Source organism: Triticum urartu, chromosome 1A (genome assembly GCF_056163025.1).
Source record: "Triticum urartu cultivar PI428250 chromosome 1A, HENAU_Tu73, whole genome shotgun sequence".
Taxonomy (NCBI): domain Eukaryota; kingdom Viridiplantae; phylum Streptophyta; class Magnoliopsida; order Poales; family Poaceae; genus Triticum; species Triticum urartu.
In genome coordinates this window covers 573,776,273-573,802,642 of record NC_141873.1, presented here as the reverse complement: position 1 = coordinate 573,802,642, position 26,370 = coordinate 573,776,273, and the positions used below count along the sequence as shown (strand labels likewise).

Here is a 26,370-nt window from a genome sequence, read left to right as displayed (position 1 = left end):
TGGACGCGTCATGTCCTCCTCCAGGTCGATAGCCTCCTTCACATAGCCGCCTCTTGCGAACGCGCTCACATAGACCTCGGTCTTCGCGGGCGTGCCTCTTCGAGTTCAGCAAGTGTATAGTGGGCAACTCGGCCGTCTCCAAACCCATGTGGCGGATGACGGCGTGGGTGGGTGGATGAACGACTGGGAGGGACACGGCGAAGGGCGCCGACTGATAGGCTGGGTTGGGCGCAGGGTAGGGGAGCAATTTGGGAGGCATGATGTGAGCTGATTTGTCTCGTCCACGTGGTGGACATGTCCGCACCGACTCATATCCTCCTAGATTCGGGCTGGGTTGCTATCCGGATTGCGCAGACATGTGTGAACAATTTGAGGAGGCCCGTTGGACTTGTGTTTTTGTTCGGATGGTGCGACCATGTCCAGACCGTCCGCCCGACGGAAAAGATTTGGGCTGTCCTTTAGAGATGCTCTAATTGTGGGCATCAAACTCTCATGGTATAATAAGTGGGAAAGCACGTAGATTAGCTAGGATGCATCCCTTCTCAAAAAGAAAAAAAGCTAGGATGGCATCCCTTCTAAAAAAGAAAAAAAGCTAGGATGGCATCCTGCATGGATGCTGGACGATATATATGGCTAGACACTCCTCCAGCTGATTTACGTACCGCTGTAAACTTTGATATTATGTAATATAAAGGTAGCTTTTTTTTGCGGAAAGCAATAAAGGTAGCGTTGGTTCTTCTGAAGAAAAAAATCCCACAATAATTATGTATTCTCTCCGTCTCACAATGTAAGATGTTTTTGCAACCTAATATATGCAACAACGAATAACTTTGGACTGTCCCCTCAAAAATAAATAATTTTACACTGAAAATAAACAAGCATTCAGTCGTGTTCTGTTTTGTTTTCACGTGTTTTATTGTTTGGTAAACTACTCTTTTCTCGTGCGCCCATTTTTCCTATTCCACTCCGGTTGCTCCTAATTTGTCTTTTCCATAGTACAAATCATGAGGTCCCGCACACCCTCGATGGTCGGCAGCAGCTGCCCCTGAGGCAGACACGCATTTTCCTCGTGGCAGGGCCCTATAACTAGCCCCCAAAGGTTTGCTGCTGGAGCAAGCACGCATTCTCTCGTGCACTGGCAGATGCTCGTCTTGCTCACTGGAGCAGTCACCAGTGAGAGAGATGGCGACGCTGACTGTTGAGGACGTGCTGCGGGTGAATGGCAGTCGCCGGTTCGCCGTCGCGCTGGCCGCCGCCTCCCCCTTCGGCTCTCTCGCCGACGCGCTACTCGCCGCCCGCCGCATCTGGCGCAACGAGGTACGTATGCCCAGGCATCCCCTCTGCACGTATCAATTCCTCTCACCTTCCCATACGAAGCAAACTGATCCTTCCATTCATGCGATCGGGAACGAACGAACAAATCAAGGTGGACGTGCCTGGATGGCTGGAGGCCTTCGCCGCCAACCCGCCCATCGGCACCACCTCCCTCTCCATCTCCAAGTCAGTTTCCTTACCTCTTCGTCTGCCATTTCTTCGCTTCTTGCTGTCACTCATGGTCAGTCAGTCACTGCAGATGGAGCAAGGAGGAGCAATCAGTTGCGCGTTCCACGGCGACTCATTCGACTGCACAGGTCGCCGCGTTCCTTCTTTAAACCTGTTATGTGATTCATCTGACCTGATCGATTTGTGGACTCAATTAGGTTTGCCTTCTTCAAACTGTTTGTTGCAGGACTTGTCCGAATGGAATGCCAAATACAGGGACAAGTTTGGGTTTGTCTTTCTGATATGCGCAACTGGGAGGACCGCCCCCGAGGTCTTAGCTGAGCTCAAGGTCTGCATATATCCAAACTAAATTCCAGTTATGTATGATTTTTGTAATAGTTTTTTCAATTACCATCTCCTGCGCCGGCTATTTTTACGCCAAGATTTATAGGCACGTTTTAGTTTTATGTTTCTTCCTGCATTTAATTGGTTTAGTTTTTTGGGATTTTCATTTCAGCTTTTCTTTATGTTTCTTTATGTCATGCATAACTATAGTTGCCCGCACACAGGGGTGCAACTATATAGTTGCTTGTTCATGGACCATGCGCAACTGCAGTTGCATGCTCCATCAATCATGCACATATCTTTTTAAAAGGAAATCCAATCAAAAACGTGGGTTAAGGAAAAGCAAAAGTGAAAGAAGACAAAAATGAAAATGCAACAACAACTGTTATCATGCCTGCCTGTTCGGGTCATCGAATCTCAATAATTCATGGAACAGTAATTAGATTTTTGTTTGCTCTACAGTCTGTTATTACTTAGGTCATGTGGTATCGTGATCGTGATCCGTGGAATACCGCGGGTCATGTCCTAATAATGGAACAGTGGTTGTTTTCTCAATGACAATAGTGATCCTTTTTACAAGTTTTGTGTCTAAACTAAATTCTCTACCTTTGGATTTTGATATCACTGGGGGTATTTAATATCGAGTTCAGCCCTGATATGGCGCATGGCGCTACAAAAATCATATTACTAGAAAGCTTTGATACGACGATTCCCTTTCTATCTATGTAAATAATTGTTCTCAAGTGTGTCTTATCATCCTGCTTCTCTTTCCAGAGGCGTTATGCAAATAGGCTGATTGTTGAACTTGAGATCGCGGCAGAGGAAGAACTGAAGATAACTGAACTGCGTCTTGCAAAACTTTTCTCGCCAGAGACTGCAGCTCCCCGACTTCAGTTATTAGCCAACCAGTAAAAATATCAGGTATTGGATAAACTATATATGTTGATACATTTTCCACTACTAGTTTGAGCCTTTTTTCCTCTACTAGTTTGAGCCTTTTTTCCCTGATGTGTCATATAATCGAAGCTTCAGAGATATTGGTCTCACATGCTCTTGTTTTCTTGAAAATGATAGCCATCGAAACTGTTCTCCCCCTCCACTCCTCAAATTCCCTAACTCTACTCCATGCTATAGTATTTCTAGAGCTCCATACGCCAAATCCTGTTTACATAACATGTTCAGCAACTAGCTCAACTGCAGTCCATACATTGGTGTGCCAACATCCTGATTACACAATAAGCCCAGCCTGACTCACTTGGTGTGCCAAAGAACAGTTAACAAAAATGCAGTGCAGACAAAACTTATTACAGAAATAATACTGGAACAAAATAAGATTTCACACATAACCAAATTTATCACATGTTCAAATATCACACGCAAGAAAAATTCTCACAGTTTCGCCACCAAATGGAATACTGATAGCACACACAATCAAATTTATCATAGTATCAAATATTTCACACAAGAAAATTTCTCACCTCGGTGAAAAATGTATCTTTTGAATTTGACACTTCTTCGTCACAATGAGGCATCGACTGCATTGCTTCATATTCTCTAGTGCCTTTAGAAGACAGTTGCATAATGGACAATTGAGAAACCAAGCCATGTATAGAGATCAGCCCCAATACGTTAAGCCAAGTTATTAAAAAAAACAAAATTGTTGAAAAAATATTTTTCTCTCTATTTTGACCAAGCCATGTAGCATTCAAATCATTGAGTAGATTGTTTTAGTCAAAAGAACTGTAATATCAGCCGAAGAACTTGCTTGAAGGAAATAATTAAGCAAGAATGCAGTGGCATTATCCAATTTAAACAACTACATGCACCTCACTTCACACATGTAGGTTACTGAATTAAATCAAATAGAATGGCACCAAATAAGTAATGAGCAAGTAGCATGTTTTGCCAGGAGTATGAAGTACAACACCTGGAGAAAGGCATATGACTCAGAACCTTAAACCTGGTCACCCACAAAGGAAATGTGGTCGGTTACTTACCCTGCATAAATGATAAGCACCACTTGTGGGTAAAGTAGTGCACACGTGTAGAGTATAATGAAATTTAGCTTTTCACTCCCCGGTCTGGGAAATATCTGCAGTCACACTGGGAAAAGAACCATTAGAGGTTCTAACAACCATGAGGCCCAACGAACGTAGATTTCGGAATATAATTTGATTCCTACAAGATATATGAACATGCATGTACTGTGAACCTTCGTCTCAGTAATAACTATTGCATACATCACTCATGAACTACGATGGACTTGTTGAGTACCTCATGTACTCGCCCTACATAAATTTTCTTCCTTCTAACTACGAGTTGCTTAAGGGATGATAAAAGACCGGAGGAAAATTGGGGAGTATATCGATCAAGATCCAGATCTATAAGATGGAGTCGAAGGGACTATGGGGACGGCAACTGCGAAGAAGAGCATGGCTAGCAGGCATATGCAACGAGTAATAGTGGTTGGTGTAGCGGCAACCACATTTGAAACAACCAATCATAGCACTATCATGGTACCTTGTTATGTACCATTAGTTTGTTAAGTTTGAACTTGGGAGAATTTTGTGGTATGCAATAATAAGTTTGTATTTGGACCTGATATGTATTTGTTGTTATACTCCAAGGGATATAAGGTCTATGAGATGGCGTATGGTGGGCATTATATCAAATACCGTCACACTACACTATGTAGGGGTGTGCTGGGTTGCTGCATTTTGTTACCTGCAAATTCTAGTATTGAGATGGATTTAAGTCTTTGGTTCATGCCTGATACCGCTAGGCCCATTTGTTAATTAGCCATCGTACCAAATGAACATAACTACAATAAATGTATTGGGCCACACCCATAGCCAGATCGAAAAATTCATGAATTTGTGGTACAACCTTGGAATACAAAGGAGCAACATATCACGAGGACACTGGGTGCTCAGGAGATTGAACTACTTGGTGCTCAAGCTCCAAAGTGTATTTTTTGTTACTTTTGCCCTTTGATATATCTTCCTCTTCCTTCAATTTGGCCTCATGCACCCTACTAATTTAAAATTCAAACTTTGCTTCTTCACTTTCTTTCTGCATACTATGTAAATCCTTTGGCACCTTCATCCTAGGCTTCTAGCAACACAATTAATCTTTATGTGTGGAGACAAAATAAAGTTACCTAATAGCATGAGAAACATCAACGATGACATACTGTTGCTCGTTTCCCCCTGATATTTTTTCTTTCAAATGTTAATCATCCTTTTTGTCATCATGCAAATGTGTGAGTAGTCCTTCTTGGGCCGCGAATCCATAACAGTAGCTAGATGATTATGTCTCTCCCTTGTTCTTCAATATAATGATAACATCAGCTACCCTACATGATGACGATGCATATGTTGTAATTTAAGGTGGATTTGTTATTGATGCACAATTGAAAGCAAGTTAGTTCCTCCTTATTTAGTTCACCGAGAAACCAATCCAGCCAGATTATTTTGACACGTCACCGTGGTAGTAACGATGTACTCAACTTCACATGACGACGATCCACCACTTTCTACTTCAGAGACTGCCAACTGATGACACTATTGTCATAGAAGAGCATGGCATCAGTGGTGCTCTGATGAGTGTGAGGAATACCAGCCATGTGTTCTATGTCTTTGTCGCTTTAGCCAACAAGATAGTTGTTCCCGCTTCCCCGGTGTAGTGAAAACTCCAGTTTAGGGTGCCGACAACATAGCACAACACCCTCTTGATCGTCGAGACATGGTTGGTGGTGGGCGGCTTTGTCAAGTGCTAGACCTAACTGTTATCATATCGTGTAACCGTTCCTGATCACTCAAGACGAAAACTATGCACATGTTATTCGATGATGACACCTGGAATCATGTTCTTATGTACTACTACTAGTAGTAAATGGCACGTGCGTTGCACGTTTATGACATGCATGTCGGCAATTCATTTTGAGAGTTAATAATGTACAAAACATGCACCATATATTGTCAAATGTTACGAAAACAATTACGTCAGATGTTCTTAGACTACAATAACCTACCGTGTGTTTCTAGGGGTGCTTCAACATTCATTTAGGGAAAACCATTGTGTTGAGTTTGTTAGCGATACGCACTGGGCGACTCGTCATTGGACAGGTGCAGTGCGGAAGCAAAGGTGGGCGATTGTTTTAAATTTTTCTAGTAGCGGTTTCTGTTGAGGGATCCCCGTTGTTCCTTTGGTTATGTTTATGTTTTTTTGTTTTTTTTGTTTTACTTTCCATTTTTGGTGTTACTTAAGTTTTTAGACACTTTTTGTCTTATTTTCTATTAATTTTTATTTCCCCCTCTTACGTTTTTTTGTTTTGTTTTTGAATAAATAAACTTTCGTAACTCTACACAATGAACATTTTTAGTTTTCTTGTTTCTTACATATATATACTAGTGACTGTTTTATAAACAGTCACGATTTATTTTTTTAAACGAAATATGTACGTGGCAACCGGAATCGTTTTTGCAAAAATGCCACATATTTCGTCCAAATCGCTCGAGCTCGCCATCTTTCCCAGTGCACTATCCAACCACCGGCACCCACGCGTTGTCCCTGCCCCTTCCCCGCCCCCGTATCCGGCCGCCCCACCGCCTCCTTCCCCTGGATCCGCCCGGAACAGATGCCGCCACTGCCTGCTGCCACCAAGCATCGACGTGCGACCCCGCCGCCTACCTTTGGCACACCGCCATGCCTCCCCTGCCACCTAGGCTGCCCCCGGCCTCGCCTAGCTCCTCTTCCGGCGACGACCCCCTGCCACACGCGCCGCCCCCGTCCCGACAACGAAACCGCGAAATCCTGCCAACCACCGCTTCCTGAACCGCCCCGCGCTTCATCCGGGTAACCGCCTCCTCTCCACCACGTCCTGCTCGCCTCCCAACCAACCACTGCCTCCCCATTGATGACCCACAAGTATAGGGGATCTATCGTAGTCCTTTCGATAAGTAAGAGTGACGAACCCAACGAGGAGCAGAAGGAAATGATAAGTGGTTTTTAGCAAGGTTTTCTCTGCAGGTACTGAAACAAGTGGTAACAGATAGTTTTGTGATAAGATAATTTGTAACGAGCAACAAGTAACAAAAGTAAATAAGGTGCAGCAAGGTGGCCCAATCCTTTTTGTAGCAAATGACAAGCCTGGACAAATTATTATATAGAGAAAAGCGCTCCCGAGGACACATGGGAATATCATCAAGCTAGTTTTCATCACGCTCATATGATTCGCGTTCGGTACTTTGATAATTTGGTATGTGGGTGGACCGGTGCTTGGGTACTGTCTTACTTGGACAAGCATCCCACTTATGATTAACCTCTATTGCAAGCATCCGCAACTACAACAAAAGTATTAAGGTAAACCTAACCATAGCATGAAACATATGGATCCAAATCTGCCCTTTACGAAGCAACGCATAAACTAGGGTTTAAGCTTCTGTCACTCTAGCAACCCATCATCTACTTATTACTTCCCAATGCCTTCCTCTAGGCCCAAATAATGGTGAAGTGTCATGTAGTCGACGTTCACATAACACCACTAGAGGAGAGACAACATACATCTCATCAAAATATCGAACGAATACTAAATTCACATGACTACTAATAGCAAGACTTCTCCCATGTCCTCAGGAACAAACGTAACTACTCACAAAGCATAAACATGTTCATAATCAAAGGGGTATAAGTATGCATATAGGATCTGAACATATGATCTTCCACCAATTAAACCAACTAGCATCAACTACAAGGAGTAATTAACACTAGTAGAAACCTACTAGCACCAATCCCGGACTTGGAGACAAGAATTGGATACAAGAGATGAACTAGGGTTTTGAGAGGAGATGGTGCTGATGAAGATGTTGATGGAGATTGCCCTCTCCTGATGAGAGGATTGTTCGTGATGACGACGGCGATGATAATTTCCCCCTCCGGGAGGGAAGTTTCCCCGGTAGAACAGCTTCGCCAGAGCCCTAGATTGGTCCTGCCAAGGTTCCGCCTCGTGGCGGCAGAGTTTCGTCCAAGAAGATGGCTTCTTATTTTTTTCCCATCAAAAGACTTCATATAGCAGAAGATGGCCACCGGAGGGCCACCAGGGGGCCCACGAGGTAGGGGGACGTGCCCATGGGGGTAGGGCGCGCCCCCACCCTCGTGGGCAGGGTGTGGCCCCCCTGGTGAATCTCTTCCGCTGAGTATTTTTTATATATTCTGAAAATGTCTTCCATGAAGTTTCAGGACTTTTGGAGCTGTGCAGAATAGGTCTCTAATATTTGCTCCTTTTCCAGCCTAGAATCCCAGCTGCCAGCATTCTCCCTCTTCATGTAAACCTTGTAAAATAAGAGAGAATAGGCATAAGTATTGTGACATAATGTGTAATAACAACCCATAATGCAATAAATATCGATATAAAAGCATGATGCAAAATGGGCGTATCAACTCCCCCAAGCTTAGACCTCGCTTGTCCTCAAGCGAAAAGCCGAAATCGAGAAATATGTCCACATGTTTAGAGATATAGAGGTGCCGATAAATATAAAATACGGACATGAGGGCATCATGATCATTCTTAGAACAGCAATTTATATAATTCTTGTCATATGATTTCTTATGCTAGAGTAATAATTCAATCACAATTTCAAGTATGAATCGTAAACTTCATTGAAAACTAACAAACTGTAATCTCAGTCATTGGAGCAATTGCAATTTATCATAACATAGGAAAGAGTCAACATAAGAGCTTTTCAGCAAGTCCACATACTCAACTATCATATAGTCTTTCACAATTGCTGACACTCAGGCAATACTTATGGGTATGGAGTTTTAATCGAACACAGAGAAGGTAGGGGCTTATAGTTTTGCCTCCCAAAGTTTTACCTCAAGGGTAATGTCAACGGTAATAGTTCATGAAAACTCACATCCAATTAGCCATATATACCAAGATCTTTCCAACATACTGTGCTTGCAAAAGGATAAAATGTAAAAAGGAAGGGTGAAGATCACCATGACTCTTATGCAATGTAGGAGATAAAAGTAAAAGATAAGCCCTTCGTAGAGAGAAGCAGAGGTTGTCATGCGCTTTTATGGTTGGATGCACAAAATCTTAATGCGAAAGAACGTCACTTTATATTGCCACTTGTGATATTGACCTTTATTATGCAGTCTGTCGCTTTTATTTCTTCCATATCACACGATCGTATAAAGTTTATTTTCTCCCACACTAATAAGCCATACATATTTAAAGAGCAATTTTTATTGCTTTGCACCAATGACAACTTACTTGGAGGATCTTACTCAATCCATAGGTAGGTATGGTGGACTCTCATGGCAAATAGGTTTAAGGGTATTTGGAAGCACAAGTAGTATCTCTACTTGGTGTGATAAATTTGGCTAGCACGAGGGGGAAAGGCAAGCTCGACCATGTTGGAAGATCAATGATAATATAATTTATCTCAGATGTAAGAAAACATAACCCATTACGTTGTCTTCCTTGTCCAACGTCAACTCTTTTAGCATGTCATATTTTAATGAGTGCTCACAATCATAAAAGATGTCCAAGATAGTATATCTATATGTGAAGACCTCTCTTTCTTTATTACTTCCTATTAATTGCAACGATGACCAAAACTATGTTTGTCAACTCTCAATAATTTTTATTCATCATACTTTTTCTATGTGAGCTCATTACTCTCCATGAGATCCATATGATCTCTTTGTTTCTTTTTATTTCTTTCTCCCGCCTTTTTTATATTCCCTTAGGATCATGGCAAAAGAATCAAGCCCTTGACTCAACACTAATCTTTATTATATAGCTCACGGACTCGATTACATAGAGAAATTATAAAGCAAAACTCACAACTAGATCATACTAAGAACTTTTATTCTACTAGATCAAGATATTACCAAAAGGATTGAACTAAGAAAAACGGTAAAGATAAAAGTGATGGTGATACGATACCGGGGCACTCCCCCAAGCTTGGCAGTTTCCAAGGGGAGTGCCCATACTAGATACCCAATTCTTCTTTGTTGGTGGAGACAGTGGTGATTTTGTTGATGGCGTAGGCTTGTCGTCCTTCTTCCAAGGCATAGGCTCACCATCATAGAAGGATGATCGAGTCTCCTGAAACCTCAAATCTACAGCCAAACTCATCCTCTTGAATCTATATTTATACTCACAGTTTTGATTTTGCAGGTCATAGATCTGGGCTTGGAGGTGCTCGTTTTTCTCATGAAGCTTGAAGATCGCCTCCCCAATGTCCTTGACGTCCAACTTGTGGTTGTTGGTGAACTCCATGATCATGATGTGATTGGAATCGAGTCCACGCTCCACCATCTCCTGACACTTGAAAACTTCTTGCTCCAATGCCTCGAGCCTTGCCTCCGTGCTTCCGGTCTTCCTTGGTCCCTCAGCATCGCGAATGTGCAACAACCCCTCACGCATCTCAATGGTTTGAGGGTGTTGCAGCACTTTTGCGAGGTAGGAGTTGATGACCTTCTCGAAGAACTGGTGCTTGGGGGCGCTTGAAGATGACATGACGACCTGGATTTGTCAGGAAAACATCTCGAAACAAAAACAGGAGATTTTTGCGTGATACGGGAGTCAAAACCTCTGGGAGATTATATAATGAATTTTTACCGACCAAAATACGTGTCGTGTAAGAAAACGGAGTCCGGAGAGCACACGAGGTGCCCACGAGGTAGGGGCGCGCCCTCCACCCTCGTGGGGCCCTCGTGTCCTTCCTGGACTGCTTCTTATTTTTCTATTTTTCTAAATATTCCAAAACAGGGAAATATTGCCTTAAAACTGTTTTGGGGTCGGTTTACTTACTGTACCACATACCTATTCCTTTTCGGAGTCTGAAACGTTCCGAAAAGTGTCCCTTATGTATTCCTCTGGGGTTACGGTTTCAATAACATTGGTTTCAACATTTATGGGATTACTTGAGATATAATGTTTGATTCTTTGACCGTTCACCACCTTCGGATTTGTGCCTTCGAAGTTGTTGATTTTTATGGCACTTGAACGATAGACCTCCTCGATAACATAAGGACCTTCCCATTTAGAGAGACTTTTCCTGCAAAAAATCTTAAACGAGAGTTGTATAGCAATAATCACCTACATTAAACTCACGCTTTTGTATTCTTTTGTCATGCCATCTTTTGACTTTTTCTTTAAACAACTTGGCATTTTCATAGGCTTGGGTTCTCCATTCATCAAGTGAGCTAATATCAAATAGCCTCTTCTCACCGGCAAGTTTAAAATCATAATTGAGTTCTTTAATGGCCCAATATGCCTTGTGTTCTAGTTCGAGAGGTAAGCTACATGCTTTTCCATAAACCATTTTATACGGAGACATACCCATAGGATTTTTATATGCAGTTCTATAGGCCCATAATGCATCATCAAGTTTCTTGGACCAATTCTTTCTAGATCTATTAACAGTCTTTTGCAAAATTAATTTGATCTCTCTTTTACTCAATCCTACTTGACCACTAGACTGTGGGTGATAAGGAGATGCGATTCTATGATTAAAATCATATTTAGCAAGCATTTTACAGAAAGCACCATGAATAAAATGTGAACCACCATCAGTCATTAAATATCTAGGGACTCCAAATCTTGGAAAAATAACGTCTTTAAGCATTTTAATAAAAGTGTTATGATCAGCACTACTAGTTGGAATAGCTTCTACCCACTTAGTAACGTAATCAACAGCAACTAAAATATGTGTACATCCATTAGAGGAAGGAAAGGGTCCCATATAGTCAAAGCCCCAAACATCAAATGGTTCAATTACGAGTGAATAGTTCATAGGCATTTCTTGACGTCTACTAATATTACCAATTCTTTGACATTCATCACAAGATAAGACAAACTTACGGGCATCCTTGAAGAGAGTAGGCCAATAAAAACCAGATTGCAATACCTTATGTGCAGTTCTATCTCCAGCATGGTGTCCTCCATGAGCTTCGGAGTGACACTTACGTAGGATCTGTCCCTGTTCATGCTCAGGTACACAACGTCTAATAACACCATCTACTCCTTCTTTATAAAGATGTGGGTCATCCCAAAAGTAATGTCTCAAATCATAGAAGAACTTTTTATTTTGCTGGTATGTGAAACTAGGTGGTATAAACTTAGCAACAATTTAATTAGCATAATCAGCAGACCATGGAGCAGTATGAGAAGCATTTATGACATTTAATTGCTCATCAGGAAAGCTATCATCAATAGGTAGTGGGTCATCAAGCACATTTTCTAACCTAGACAAGTTGTCTGCAACGGGGTTCTCAGCTCCCTTTCTATCAACAATATGTAAGTCAAATTCTTGTAGCAAGAGAACCCATCTAATAAGTCTAGGTTTAGCATCTTTCTTTTTCATGAGATATTTAATAGCAGCATGATCAGTGTGAATAGTTACTTTAGAATCAACAATATAAGGTCTGAACTTATCACAAGCAAATACAACTGCTAAGAATTCTTTTTCAATGATAGCATAATTTCTTTGAGCATTGTCTAGGGTTTTACTAGCATATTGAATAACATTTAATTTTTTATCAACTCTTTGCCCTAGAACAGCACCTACAGCATAATCACTAGCATCACACATAATTTCAAAGGGTAAATTCCAATCAGGTGGCTGAACAATAGGTGTAGAGATCAATGCTTTCTTAAGAATTTCAAATGCTTCTACACAATCATCATAAAAAACAAATGGTATATCTTTTTGTAATAAATTAGTCAGAGGCCGAGAAATTTTTGAGAAGTCCTTAATGAACCTCCTATAAAATCCGGCATGACCAAGGAAACTTCTTATACCTCTGATGTCCTTGGGACATGGCATCTTCTCAATAGCATCAACCTTGGCTTTATCAACCTCAATACCTCTTTCAGAAACTTTGTGCCCCAAGACAAGATTAGTTTCTTCACATCTCTGCAAAACTCGATCAAGATTGCTCAAGCAATCATCAAAAGAAGATCCATAGACGGAGAAATCGTCCATGAAAACCTCACAAATCTTTTCACAAAATTCAGAGAATATAGCCATCATGCATCTTTGAAAGGTAGCAGGTGCATTACATAAACCAAAAGGCATACATCTATAAGCAAAAGTACCAAAAGGGCATGTAAAAGTAGTCTTTGATTGATCTTTGGCTGACACAGGTATTTGAGAGAAACCAGAATAACCATCTAGAAATAAAAAATGTGTATGTTTGGATAATCTTTCTAGCATTGATCGATAAAAGGTAAGGGGTAATGATCCTTTTTGGTAGCCTTATTTAATTTGCGGAAATCAATTACCATCCTATAACCTGTAATAATTCTTTGAGGGATCAATTCATCTTTATCATTAGGAACATCAGTAATACCTTCCTTCTTAGGGTCACAATGGACATGACTTACCCACTAACTATCAGCAACGTGATAGATTATACCTGCCTCAAGGAGCTTTAGTATTTCCTTTCTTACCACTTCTTTCATTTTAGGATTCAGCCGGCGTTGATGATCACGAACTGGTTTAGAATCTTCTTCCAAATTAATTTTATGTTGACATAGAGTGGGACTAATGCCCTTAAGATCATCAAGAGTATACCCAATAGCAGCACGGTGCTTCTTCAGAGTTTTCAATAATCTCTCTTCCTCATGCTCTGAAAGGTTAGCACTAATAATAACAGGATATATCTTTTTCTCATCAAGATAAGCATATTTAAGAGTATCAAGTAACGGTTTAAGCTCAAACACGGGATCACCCTTGGGTGGAGGAGGATCCCCTAGGATTTCAACAGTTTAATTGTTTTTCAGAATAGGTTCCTATTTAAAGAATACTTCATCTATTTCCCTTCTTTCATTCATAAACATATCATTTTCATGGTCTAGCAAATATTGTTCTAAAGGATCACTAGGAGGTACGGCAATAGAAGCAAGACCACTAATTTCATCCTTACTAGGCAATTCTTCTTCACGATGTTGTCTACTAAATTTAGAGAAATTAAATTCATGAGTCATATCATATAAACCGATAGTAACAACATCCCTTTTGCAATCTATGGTAGCATTAACAGTGTTCAAGAAGGGTCTACCAAATAGAGTGGGACAAAAGCTATCTTGTGGGGAACCAAGAACAAGAAAATCAGCAGGATATTTAGTTTTCCCACACAAGACTTCAACATCTTTAACAATTCCCATTGGTGAAATAGTATCTCTATTGGCAAGTTTAATTGTGACATCAATATCTTCTATCTCAGCAGGTGCAATATCATGCATAATTTCTTTGTATAAGGAATAAGGTATTGCACTAGCACTAGCACCCATATCACATAAGCCATGATAACAATGATCTCCTATTTTAATAGAAATAACAGGCATGCCTACCACGGGTCTGTTTTTATCTTTAGCACAAGGTTTAGCAATTCTAGCAGTCTCATCAAGGAAATGAATAACATGCCCATCAATATTATCAGACAAGAGATCTTTAACAATAGCAATATCAGGTTCAACTTTAATTTGCTCATGAGGTGTATAAGTTTCAATATTGCTTTTACGAACCACAATTGAAGCTTTAGCATGATCCTTTATCCTAATAGGGAAAGGTGGTTTCTCAACATAAGCAGTAGGAACAATAGGATCATTATAAGTGACAATATTTTCTTCAACTCTAATAGGTGCAGCTACTTTTACTTCTATGGGAGGATGATATTTAAACCACTTCTCCTTGGGGAGATCAACATAAGTAGCAAAAGATTCACAGAAAGAAGCTACTATCTCAGAGTCAAGTCCATATTTAGTGCTAAATTTAAAAAAATATTGGTATCCATAAAAGATTTAACACAATCAAAACTAGGTGTCATACCTAACTCCTTACCTTTGTCGAGGTCCCAATCTTCAGAGTTGCGTCTAATTCTTTCCAATAAATCCCATTTGAATTCAATAGTCTTCATCATAAAAGAGCCAGCACAAGAAGTATCAAGCATGGTGCGATTGTTATCAGAAAGCCGAGCATAAAAATTTTGAATAATCATTTCTCTTGAGAGCTCATGATTGGGGAATGAATATAACATTGATTTAAGCCTCCCCCAAGCTTGAGCGATGCTTTCTCCTTCACGAGGCCAAAAATTATATATATAATTGTGATCACGATGAACAAGATGCATAGGATAAAACTTCTGATGAAATTCCAATTTCAATCGTTTGTAATTCCAAGACCCCATATCATCACATCGCCTATACCATGTCGATGCATCTCCCTTCAAAGATAAAGGGAAGACCTTCTTCTTAACAACATCTCCGGGTACACCTGTAAGCTTAAATAATCCACAAACTTCATCCACATATATTAGATGATCATCAGGATGTTTTGTTCCATCTCCTAAAAAGGGATTAGCTAGTAGTTTTTCTATCATACCCGAAAGAATTTCAAAGCAGACATTTTCATTTTCAGTAGGTTCAGTAGGTTGAGGAGCAACTCTTTGCTCTACTGATCGGGGTGAAGATACCCCGAACAAGCCCCTCATAGTATTACTTTCCATAGTAACAAGTGACAGTAAATTTCAGCACACTATATAAATTTTGCCTTACCAAATTCTACCTACGAAAGGCGCTTCACTCCCCAGCAACGGCGCCAGAAAAGAGTCTTGATGACCCACAAGTATAGGGGATCTATCGTAGTCCTTTCGATAAATTAGAGTGTCGAACCCAATGAGGAGCAGAAGGAAATGATAAGCAGTTTTCAGCAAAGTATTCTCTGCAGGTACTGAAACAAGTGGTAACAGATAGTTTTGTGATAAGATAATTTGTAACGAGCAACAAGTAAAAAAAGTAAATAAGGTGCATCAAGGTGGCCCAATCCTTTTTGTAGCAAAGGACAAGCCTGGACAAATTCTAATATAGAGAAAAGCGCTCCCGAGGACACATGGGAATATCATCAAGCTAGTTTTCATCACGCTCATATGATTCGCGTTCGGTACTTTGATAATTTGGTATGTGGATGGACCGGTGCTTGGGTACTGTCCTTACTTGGACAAGTATCCCACTTATGATTAACCTCTATTGCAAGCATCCGCAACTACAACAAAAGTATTAAAGTAAACCTAACCATAGCATGAAACATATGGATCCAAATCTGCCCCTTACGAAGCAACGCATAAACTAGGGTTTAAGCTTCTGTCACTCTAGCAACCCATCATCTACTTATTACTTCCCAATGGCTTCCTCTAGGCCCAAATAATGGTGAAGTGTCATGTAGTCGAGTTCACATAACACCACTAGAGGAGAGACAACATACATCTCATCAAAATATCGAACGAATACCAAATTCACATGACTACTAATAGCAAGACTTCTCCCATGTCCTCAGGAACAAACATAACTACTCACAAAGCATAAACATGTTCATAATAAGAGGGGTATAAGTATGCATATAGGATCTGAACATATGATCTTCCACCAATTAAACCAACTAGCATCAACTACAAGGAGTAATTAACACTACTAGCAATCTACTAGCACCAATCCCGGACTTGGAGACAAGAATTGGATACAAGAGATGAACTAGGGTTTTGAGAGGAGATGATGCTGATAAAGATGTTGATGGAGATTGCCCTCTCCTGATGAGAGGATCGTTGGTGATGATGATGGCAATGATTTCCCCCTCCGGGAGGGAAGTTTCCCCGACAGAACAGCTCCGCCAGAGCCCTAGATTGGTTTCGCCAAGGTTCCGCCTTGTGGGGGCGGAGTTTCGTCCGAGAAGATGGCTTCTTATTTTTTTCCCATCGAAAGACTTCATATAGTAGAAGATGGCCATCGGAGGGCCACCAGGGAGGCCACGAAGTAGGTGGCGCGCCCAGGGGGTAGGGCGCGCCCCCACCCTCGTGGGCAGGGTGTGCCCCCCTGGTGAATCACTTCCGCTGAGTATTTTTTATATATTCTGAAAACGTCTTCCATGAAGTTTCAGGACTTTGGGAGCTGTGCAAAATAGGTCTCTAATATTTGCTCCTTTTCCAGCCCAGAATCCCAGCTGCCGGCATTCTCCCTCTTCATGTAAACCTTGTAAAATAAGAGAGAATAGGCATAAGTATTGTGACATAATGTGTAATAACAGCCCATAATGCAATAAATATTGATATAAAAGCATGATGCAAAATGGACATATCACCCATCCCTTCGGCTTATCTGTAGCTGGGGAAGGTCTCAACCTGGAGCTGGAGGAGGTCTCGACCTACACCTGGTCGCGCGTGCCGCTGCCGCGAGGTCCACCACCTATAGTCGGTGCTACGACAACCACCCACCCGCCGCGCCGGCCAGCCCACACCAGTACCGCTTGCATCCTGCCGACCCTCCGGCCCCCAGCGAGCCGCTGCCCCTCCCTCTCCCGGGTCCGCCAGCCCCTGCGGCGCACGGCGCCGCCCACCAACCAGGTTCCCGCTGCTTCAAATTGTTTTCAACGAGAGGTACCTACTCTTCTGCTAATCGATCGATTGATTCTTTGTGTCCGTCGGTTCGGCTGATTCCTAGAACGATCCATGTGCTCTCTGTCTCCCAGACTAATTGGTGTTCTTGCAGCTGCAGTGCTGGCCGGCTCTGCTCCCGTGAGACTGCACTCAATCACGGCAGCTCCAGCTGAACTTCAGGTAGCAACTAAAATCAGAGGAGATAGTAGTATTTTGGTTCTGGGCAACACATGCCTTTTCTTTTTTAGTACAACGAATGCCTTACTTTTCTTTCCAACGAATGCTAGTTTTTTGGCAAGCTAGCTAGCGTGCTGCTAGTTAGCAAATTCCACGTCCGTGCTCCTTCATGGAACTGCTATATGCCGCTATAATTCTCATGGAATTTGCTCCTAACCTTTCTTTTTTGGTAAGAAAAAAAAAGTAGTTTCGAAAAGAACGATATTTTGTCGGGTAGTTATCTCTCTCACTTGCAGTAAACTGCTCCTTGAAAATGTTCCCTATACTGATTTTGATAACTTAGGTACCATCACCGCAGTAATTTTGACCCTAAAAAATTTTGCTAAAAAATATAACCCTGGTAATTTTTTTTGTAAATAGTTGGTAATATATGCACAATGGACTAGATAACTTACACACAAACACCACAATAATTTTGAGTCATGACTAAAAAACATTGAAAACATACCTTCGATAATTTTTGTGTAAATAGCACGCTAATATACGCACCATAGATTTGATAACTTATGTCTGAAATACCACAATAACTTTTTGTTCGATGAATTTTTTTTGTTGTAAACATACAATGGTAAATTTTGTGTACATAGCATGGTATTTTAAGCATTGCGGACTTGTTAAACTGCGTACAAAAACCATGATAAGTTTTCGACCCCGGATTTTTTTGTTCAAACATACCCCCACCAATTTAAAAAAAACATGGTAGTATAAGCAGCTCATAACCGATAACTTACATACAAACACCATGATAACTTTTGCCCTATGAAATAATTGTTAGAAAATATACTCTTGCTAACTTATTTGTACATAGTATGGTAATATATGCCTCACAGACCTAATAACTTACGTCCAAACACCTCGGTAATTTTAACTAGGATAATAATCATTGCAAATTACCCTTGATAGCTTCTGGGCAAATAACACAGTAATGTACGTCCAAACATCGTGGTAATTTTGGATAGGGAAATGTTTTAGAGAATACTCGCGGTAATTTCTATGTAAATAGCATGGTAATTTAGGCCTTGCAGACAGAATAATTTACTTAGAAACGCTGCAATAATTTTGACTAGGTGAAAATTTATTGAGAAAATAATTCCTGTTAATTTTTATGTAAATATAATGGTAATTCACGCACCGCAAACATAATAATTTACGAACAAAACATACCCCGATAAATTGTCACTACAAGAAATATGTCAACTTATGACCTTCTATCAGTGACCCTCGAAGAATTGGTCATAAATTTATGACCATTTTAGACCAATTGGTCAAAAGCTGTTCAGGGGGCTCCAAACCCTAAACCATTGCGACCATTTTGGTCAGAAAGGTCGTAATTTCCTTACACGAAATGGTCACAAAGCAAATAGTGCTAGTCCGCTGCCTTATTTCTAGTTGTTAATGACCAATATAGATGGTCATAGCCTTGTAGATTGTGGTGGGTTGTGATGACTAGGCGCCATCTCATCAGTTTTGCCTATGTGTCATGTCCATGTGGCAGTTTTTGCCCTAGGTTGTGAAGCAACCTATATTTCTATCATTCCCAAAATTCCCAAAAAAATCTCATAAATTCTTTGGGGCATATCTTCATTAAATATGTAAAAATCCTTCCTTGCCTAGTTCAAAACTAATTCAACAATATTCATTTTCCTATTATGTTCACAACAACACTTTATGAAGGAAGTGCTATTTATATATTCTTGATTGCCCTCAGAATTTTTGGTCACTCTTTCCTATCCAAATCATTACCGCATGACAAAATTCAGCTCCATTTGCCAAGCAAATCTTCCTCGGCAAATTTCCAAAGTTTTTGTCCACCTAGAAGCATTGTGAAGGAAGTACCTTTTTTATATATCTAAATGACATGAAATTTATACAGTTCCTTCACATGCCCAAATTATCACCCTCCTCCAAATTGCAGCTGAGTCAAATCATCTATGTGATCCCAGGTTCAATTTATATTTTATGGCCAAATTGGCACGTTGCAAAGTAAGTGTTATATAGACCCCTCCTATTACCCTCAAACTTTTCAGGCACTCTTCCATACCCAAATCATTGCCACATGATAATATTCAGCTCAATTTTCCTAGTAAATCTTTCTCAGGAAATTTCCAAAGTTTCTACCTCGAGAGAAGCTTTGTGAAGTAAGTACTAGCTAGGCTTACCCAAATGATCTGAAAATTTACCAGCGCATGACCATACCTATGTAACTTACCTACACCAATTTTTAGCTCATTTCATTTATCCAATCTCTCTCACTAGTTTTCCCAAGTTTTTGTCCATAGAAGAGCATTGTGAAGGAAGTACTACTTTGGCATGTCAAAATGATATCAATTTTCTACAATGCTTTCCTATGCCCAAATAACCACCCTCCACCAAATTTCAGCTCAATCCATTCATTATTTTGAGCCCGACTTCAACATTCATATTTTTGTCCAGTGTGGTACTTTGCAAAGCAAGTACCACCTAGGATCCTCCTTTTGAGCTGAAAATTTGTGAATACATTCTCCTTAGTATATAATAATCCTCGGCCAAAACTCACGCCCATTGGCCATGTGCATTTCCCGTACCGCTAATCAAACACTTGGCTGCTTATTCATGTTTGAGCATCGATCGGTCTCCTCGTGAGAATCTTATGTTGTGACTTTCTTCCTAGCACCTACCTGGGGAGTGCCCAACCCACTAGACATTCCTAGGCCTCCCAGAACACATTGCAATGCCACGGCCACGCGGTGACCACACGGCGGGCATGCGAGTTTACGCGCTCTAGAGTTGGGGGCCTCGGCCACCGCCCAAACCTCGACGTATCGCCACCAAACCATGTATTTATGATTAAATAGGTACTTATGTAACTAGAAATGATTTTTGGAAAAAATAAATAGCAAACTATGAGGCAGCTGCAGTTCAAATTTGACCCGCTTCCTACTGAATCGGCGGGAATTTGTCTTTTTCACCAGAGGTGGATCAAAAATTTTGACACCCAACCATTTTGTCAATTGTGCATTAAATATGGCCTAGTATTTTATAAAATTGATTAGGTCCAATTTTGCAACAAATATATGGTAGGTCCTTCACAAAAAAACTCATTTCAGGCACTCGGAAAATGGAAAATGGTTTTTTCGTCCAAAGAAAATGAAAACTTCCTTAGGCAACATTGTTTGACATTTCAATATGCATCCTTGTGCACAATATGAGATCATTTGAACAAACTATGCCATGAATGTGGCCATAAGATTGATCATTTGGCTTGAAAGCCATGAATCTTCACACTTGATAGCTCATTTCTGAGAACACTTTTTTAAAATAATTACTGTATTACAATTTTATTATTTTTCTTGGAAACTTGTTCACATATAATGACACAAATGCAAAGGTTTCCCAATTTTTTGATTTTTTTTGAATTTTTTATGCCCGTTTCAAAATGCGGTCAAAACGGCGGGATTGACCGTTCCTAGCTAGTGGTTGAATATTGGAATTTTTTTGGTGTTTCTCTGATTAAATAGATACTTATGTACCTAGAAATGATTTTTGGAAAAAATAAATAGCAAACTATGTGGCAGCTGCAGTTCAAATTTGACCCGCTTCCAGCTGAATCGGCGGGAATTTGTCTTTTTCACCAGAGGTGGATCAAAATTTTTGACACCCAACCATTTTTTCAATCGTGCATTAATGTCCTAGTATTTTATAAAAATTATTTGGTACAATTTTGCAACAAATATATGGTAGGTCCTTCACAAAAAAACCTCATTTCAGGCACTCGAAAAATGGAAAATGAATTTTCCGTGCAAAGAAAATGAAAACTCCCGTTGGCAACATTGTTTGGAATTCCAAGATGCACTCTTGTGCACAATATGAGATCACTTGAACAAGCTATGCCATGAATGTGGCCATAGGATTGATCGTTTGGGTTGAAATACATGAATCTTCACACATGATAGCTCATTTCTGAGAACACTTTTTTAAAATAATTACTGTATTACAAGTTTATTATTTTTCCTGGAAACTTGGTCACATATAATGACACAATGCGAAGGTTTTCCAATTTTTTGATTTTTTTTGAATTGTTTATGCCCGTTTCAAAATGCGGTCAAAACGGCGGGCTTGACCGTTCCTAGCTAGTGGTTGAATCTTGGAATTTTTTTGGTGTTTCTCTGATTAAATAGATACTTATGTACCTAGAAATGATTTTTGGAAAAAATAAAGAGCAAACTATGAGACAGCTACAGTTCAAATTTGACCCGTTTCCACCTAAATCGACGACAATTTGTCTTTTTCACCAGAGGTGGATCAAAACTTTTTTAACCCAACCATTTGGTCAATTGTGCATTATATATGTCCTAGTATTTTATAAAATTGATTTGGTCCATTTTTGCAACAATTATTTGGTAGGTCCTTCACAAAAAACCTCCTTTTGGGCACTCGAAAAATGGAAAATGAATTTTCCATGCAAAGAAAATGAAAACTTCCTTAGGCAACATTGTTTGGAATTCCAAGATGCACCCTTGTGCACAATATGAGATCATTTGAACAAACTATGCCATGAATGTGGCCATAAGATTGATCATTTGGCTTGAAAGCCATGAATCTTCACGCATGATAGCTCATTTCTGAGAACACTTTTTTAAAATAATTACCGTATTACAAGTTTATTATTTTTCCTGGAAACTTGGTCACATATAATGATACAATGCGAAGGTTTTCCAATTTTTTGATTTTTTTGAATTTTTTATGCCCATTTCAAAATGCGGTCAAAACGGCGGGCTTGTCCGTTCCTATCTAGTGGTTGAATCTTGGAATTTTTTTGGTGTTTCTCTGATTAAATAGATACTTATGTACCTAGAAATGATTTTTGGAAAAAATAAATAGCAAACTATGAGGCAGCTGCAGTTCAAATTTGACCCGCTTCCACTGAATCGGTGGGAATTTGTCTTTTTCACCAGAGGTGGATCAAAACTTTTGACACCCAACCATTTGGTCAATTGTGCATTAAATATGGCCTAGTATTTTAGAAAATTGATTTGGTATAATTTTGCAACAAATATATAGTATGTCCTTCACAAAAAAACTCATTTTGGACACTTTAAAAATGAAAAATGATTTAAAAAAACTAATTTCTCCTAACTCTTTTAAAAGATATTTGTCTTATTTCGATTTGTCATTATTCCTGAAAACTAAGGTCAAATTTGATGAAACATGAGAAGATATTTTATTTTTATTTTTCAGATCATAAAATAGCCAATATGATTTAGCACCTTACTTTTAGTGGATTACGACCAATTTAGATGGTCAAAAAAATGTAGTACTGGTATACTGCGTTCTGATTGGTCCAGGAGCATCTCACGCGGATCGTGCCTAATCACCGTCCGATGCTCCTGGATCCAACGGCCCGCCTGTCTCACCCACGTCGCCCAACCCACAACCCGCACTCCCTCCCATGCACCCAACCGCACCCAAACCCCTCGTGCCCACTCGCCTCTCTCTCTCGAACCCTAGCGCTCCACTCCTCCCTGGCCGCCGCCACCTCCGGCGCCCTCTGTCCGGTGAGATCCATATGGATCGATCCCCTCCAATTCGCACCACCTCCGGCACCCTCTGTCCGGCGAGATTCATATGGATCGATCCCCTCCAACCCTCCAACCCACGACTCCTCCTCCTCTCCTCCTCTCTGGATCTCTGGATTGACCCAACCGCTTCTCCCCCAATCCCGGCCTCCTCCATGCCGAGCCGAGAGACACTCCCCACTTCCAGCCGAAACCCTAGCCTGAGACCCCTTCCTCCTCGATGGCCAACCCCTCCATGGCGGCCGGCGATAGGGTGCCCTTGGCGGAGGGGGTCCGTGCCGTCGAAGCCCAGATCCGCAACCGCATCCGCGTGGCGCCCGTCGACCGCGTGGCTGCGGCCCTGGCGACGCGATGGTAGCGTCGGCCCTAGCGGCGTTGGAGGCGGCGAGCCAGTCCCTGAGAAACCGCGAGATCCTCGGCGCCGTGGGCACCACCGCGGCGGCGCTAAGCACCACCGATGCCGATGGGGTCCAACGAGGCAGACAAGCCGCTGCGGCGGATCGGTGCGTCGTTCGAGCAGCCCGCGGCCGTCGCCAAGCCACAGCAGCAGCCCGCGATGGCGGCGGGGGACTTCTCGCATGCCTGCTCCAACGTCTCCGTCCTCTTTGTCTGCCTCGGCATCGCCTTCAAATTTGCCTTGATGGACTACGTCACCAAGGCAAGCGGCCGCTCCTCAGCCCCCCTCTCCTCCCCCGCTACCTGCTCTGCTGTTCGATATGCTACTTCATTGTGCTTGTACTGTATGTGGTAAAATTTCTGGTGATTCCTTCCCGGGACATTGATTTAGTTGTGTGAAGCTGAGAGGTTTGGGATGAAATGACCATTGCTTGTTCAATCAATAAATTCTTCAGTGTTCTTGGCTTCTTAGTACATGCACATTGAGTACATGCACATTCACATTTATTGTATCTGAATTGTATCAACTTGCCAGTTAGCTAATTACTAAAATCATGTGCACATAACTATGTGAAGGTGATGTTCAACCATTACATGTGATAACTAGGAAGCATATTTTTATCAGTGGACTGCTATTTCTTTTTTGCTTCTGTTTGCAAAATTAGGTGATCATGGTAGCCTTGTTTTCTTTAGTGTTAAAAAAAGTACTAGGCTGCAGTTTTTTAGTGTGTCATCTTTATATGTGTCTTTCGAGTGAACAAACTATGCTAAAGGTAGATCAGGACTTTCATCTGAAGTGGAATTCTATCTTGGGTCTGATCTTTTGAATGAAAAGTTTTAGTTAGAAATACACTGCTTTCTAGCTGAAGGGGTGTATAGCTGTGTTGTATGACGTTGTTAGTTTTTGATGTACAAAAATTTGGTAGGTATTCTAGGCTGATGATTGTTGGGACTCTATAGTTATTGAATGGATTTGCTAGCAACAAGGTGCCAGCCACAATTTACTGGTTATGAGAAGACTATAGTTGTGTTATTGTGATATTCAATTTATAGAATTGACTATGTTCTGTTTTTGCTTCAGGTAAACCAAGGTTTTGCTCATGGCTCGTACTAAGGAGACTGCTCGTAAGTCCACTGGAGGAAAGGCTCCTAGGAAGCAGCTAGCCACCAAGGTTTGTGACTGCAATATTGATAGTTTACCTATGCCATGTCTTTATTTATGGTTTAGGTAAATTGAACTGGGTATAATTTGAACCTCAACCTTCATTGCCAGCTTATGACCAGATATCCTACTGATGTATATGGACTATCATGGTATTATTGTTAATTTGACCATGTGCTCTACTTTGCTTTTTGACAAGCTGCCCGTAAGTCTGCTCCCACAACTGGAGGAGTGAAGAAGCCTCACCGTTACCGCCCTGGAACTGTTGCTCTTCGGTGTGTAAAATCTTCCAACCTATTCTAGCATGTGTTATAGTTTTGTTTTGAAGTATTCTCAAATGAGTAAATTTTGTGCTTGACTTTGAAGTGAGATCCGCAAGTACCAGAAGAGCACGGAGCTGCTCATCAGGAAGCTACCATTCCAGAGGCTTGTTAGGGAGATTGCCTAGGACTTCAAGGTGATCAATCAACTTGTGCACTACATTGTGATGCTCCTGTTGTGTCAACTCTTATAGTATGATGAATCAAGTAAACTAAAAGCACCATCTTGTTCTGTCTGTGCAGACTGACCTCCGCTTCCAGAGCCATGCGGTGCTGGCCCTTCAGGAGGCTGCAAAGGCCTACCTGGTGGGTCTCTTCGAGGATCCGTGGCGAGAGGGCTTAAGGTGCTTGCTTTTCTTGTGGGAATGTCTCTGGCGGGCATCTGTGTCTGCTTTTGCTGCTGTTTTTAGTGATTGTTTGGAACTGCTAGCTCTAATTTAACTTACTTCTCGTTCCCCTGTTCCTGCTGTCAGTATTCCCATGGCAATTTAGGTAACTATAGTAATACTGTACAAGAAACATCATTGCATTACAAGTTGGGTTTGAATCTACTTGTGAGCAACTGGGTGCGCCCATTCTAGAATATGATATGTAGATTTGCTTCACAGAACTGATGATGATACATGTATTTGGAACAGTCCAGTCCATTCTCACAACCAATTAAGTCCAGAGCTCACACCTCTCTGTTGATGATGCACGTACATTCCAGTTAAAGAATAACACAGGATTAATTAATTCTTGGGCTCTTCTAGCCGTGCTTCTTACTCTAGGTTCCAAGTAGAGATTCCTATATACGTATACTTGCTTTGCTGCCGATTCCTGACTCTGTCTGTCTATTTTGGAACTGTAAAATGCAGTGATGCCAAACATCGCCTCTGCTTCAACTGATTAATTTTCTGTGTGCCAAACAGAGCCTGTGATGTTATCAAAATATTTGCTACTCTTAATGGGTTTATCCCACTTGATGATCTTAACCACCAAGATCTCTGAGGCTCTTATTTCTAGTCTAATGTTATCAGCACAGTACATCCGTTGTTTGCATGATAGATACATATATGTGACATCAATTTGTCGTTGGATATTGCTAGAAACTAGTTATGTCACATCAATTTCTTGGTTGTCTAGTTTGTTATGTCACATCAATTATATGCTTTTTCTGAGATTGTGTTTTAGCTACTGCCACTTTGAGCTGTTGTAGATTTTAGTTATCAATTACAACAAAGCATTCTTACATTCCAGACTTGATCTTACTACTAAATAGCACCCCCTGTTGTTGTTGTTGTTATTCACCCTATCCTTGCTGTTCTGTTTTCTTGTTGGCAGATATTTTGAGTAAATTCAAGACGAAAGATGTTCAAAGAAGCTCCAAGACATTCTTATATAGCAAGTTATGTAATAATAGATGGGTTATCTGGGAATTTAATGT

At 40.9% G+C, this 26,370-nt stretch overlaps 1 protein-coding gene and 1 non-coding gene across 3 annotated transcripts; both read left to right on the top strand.

The window, feature by feature from the left end:
• Window positions 1–1,128: 1,128 nt before the first annotated feature.
• LOC125539857 (uric acid degradation bifunctional protein TTL-like) lies at window positions 1,129–4,482 on the top strand. 2 transcript variants are annotated; one of them, XM_048703403.2, is made up of 6 exons: window positions 1,129–1,317; window positions 1,427–1,500; window positions 1,574–1,631; window positions 1,730–1,831; window positions 2,602–2,748; window positions 4,168–4,482. In XM_048703403.2, exons 1-5 carry the CDS (start codon window positions 1,183–1,185, stop codon window positions 2,737–2,739), a joined length of 507 nt encoding a protein of 168 aa, XP_048559360.2. In that variant the 5' UTR covers window positions 1,129–1,182; the 3' UTR covers window positions 2,740–2,748; window positions 4,168–4,482. The 2 variants fall into 2 exon arrangements, with proteins under 2 accessions (XP_048559360.2, XP_048559351.2); XM_048703394.2 differs by having other exon boundaries at window positions 4,156–4,482.
• A 21,373-nt stretch (window positions 4,483–25,855) lies between these two features.
• Window positions 25,856–25,938, top strand: LOC147992918 (small nucleolar RNA SNORD24). Its single transcript, XR_015614445.1, has one exon. It is a non-coding gene; the product is annotated as a small nucleolar RNA SNORD24 (small nucleolar RNA).
• Window positions 25,939–26,370: the final 432 nt, after the last annotated feature.

What these genes read in the sequence shown, in the direction of transcription:
- LOC125539857 (XM_048703403.2), top strand. Translation starts at nt 1,183, where the DNA reads ATGGCGACGCTGACTGTTGAGGACGTGCTGCGGGTGAATGGCAGTCGC. An exon ending in ACCTCCCTCTCCATCTCCAA is followed by an intron (nt 1,501 to 1,573) that starts GTCAGTTTCCTT and finishes CAGTCACTGCAG; the next exon opens with ATGGAGCAAGGAGGAGCAAT. An exon ending in CGACTCATTCGACTGCACAG is followed by an intron (nt 1,632 to 1,729) that starts GTCGCCGCGTTC and finishes TGTTTGTTGCAG; the next exon opens with GACTTGTCCGAATGGAATGC.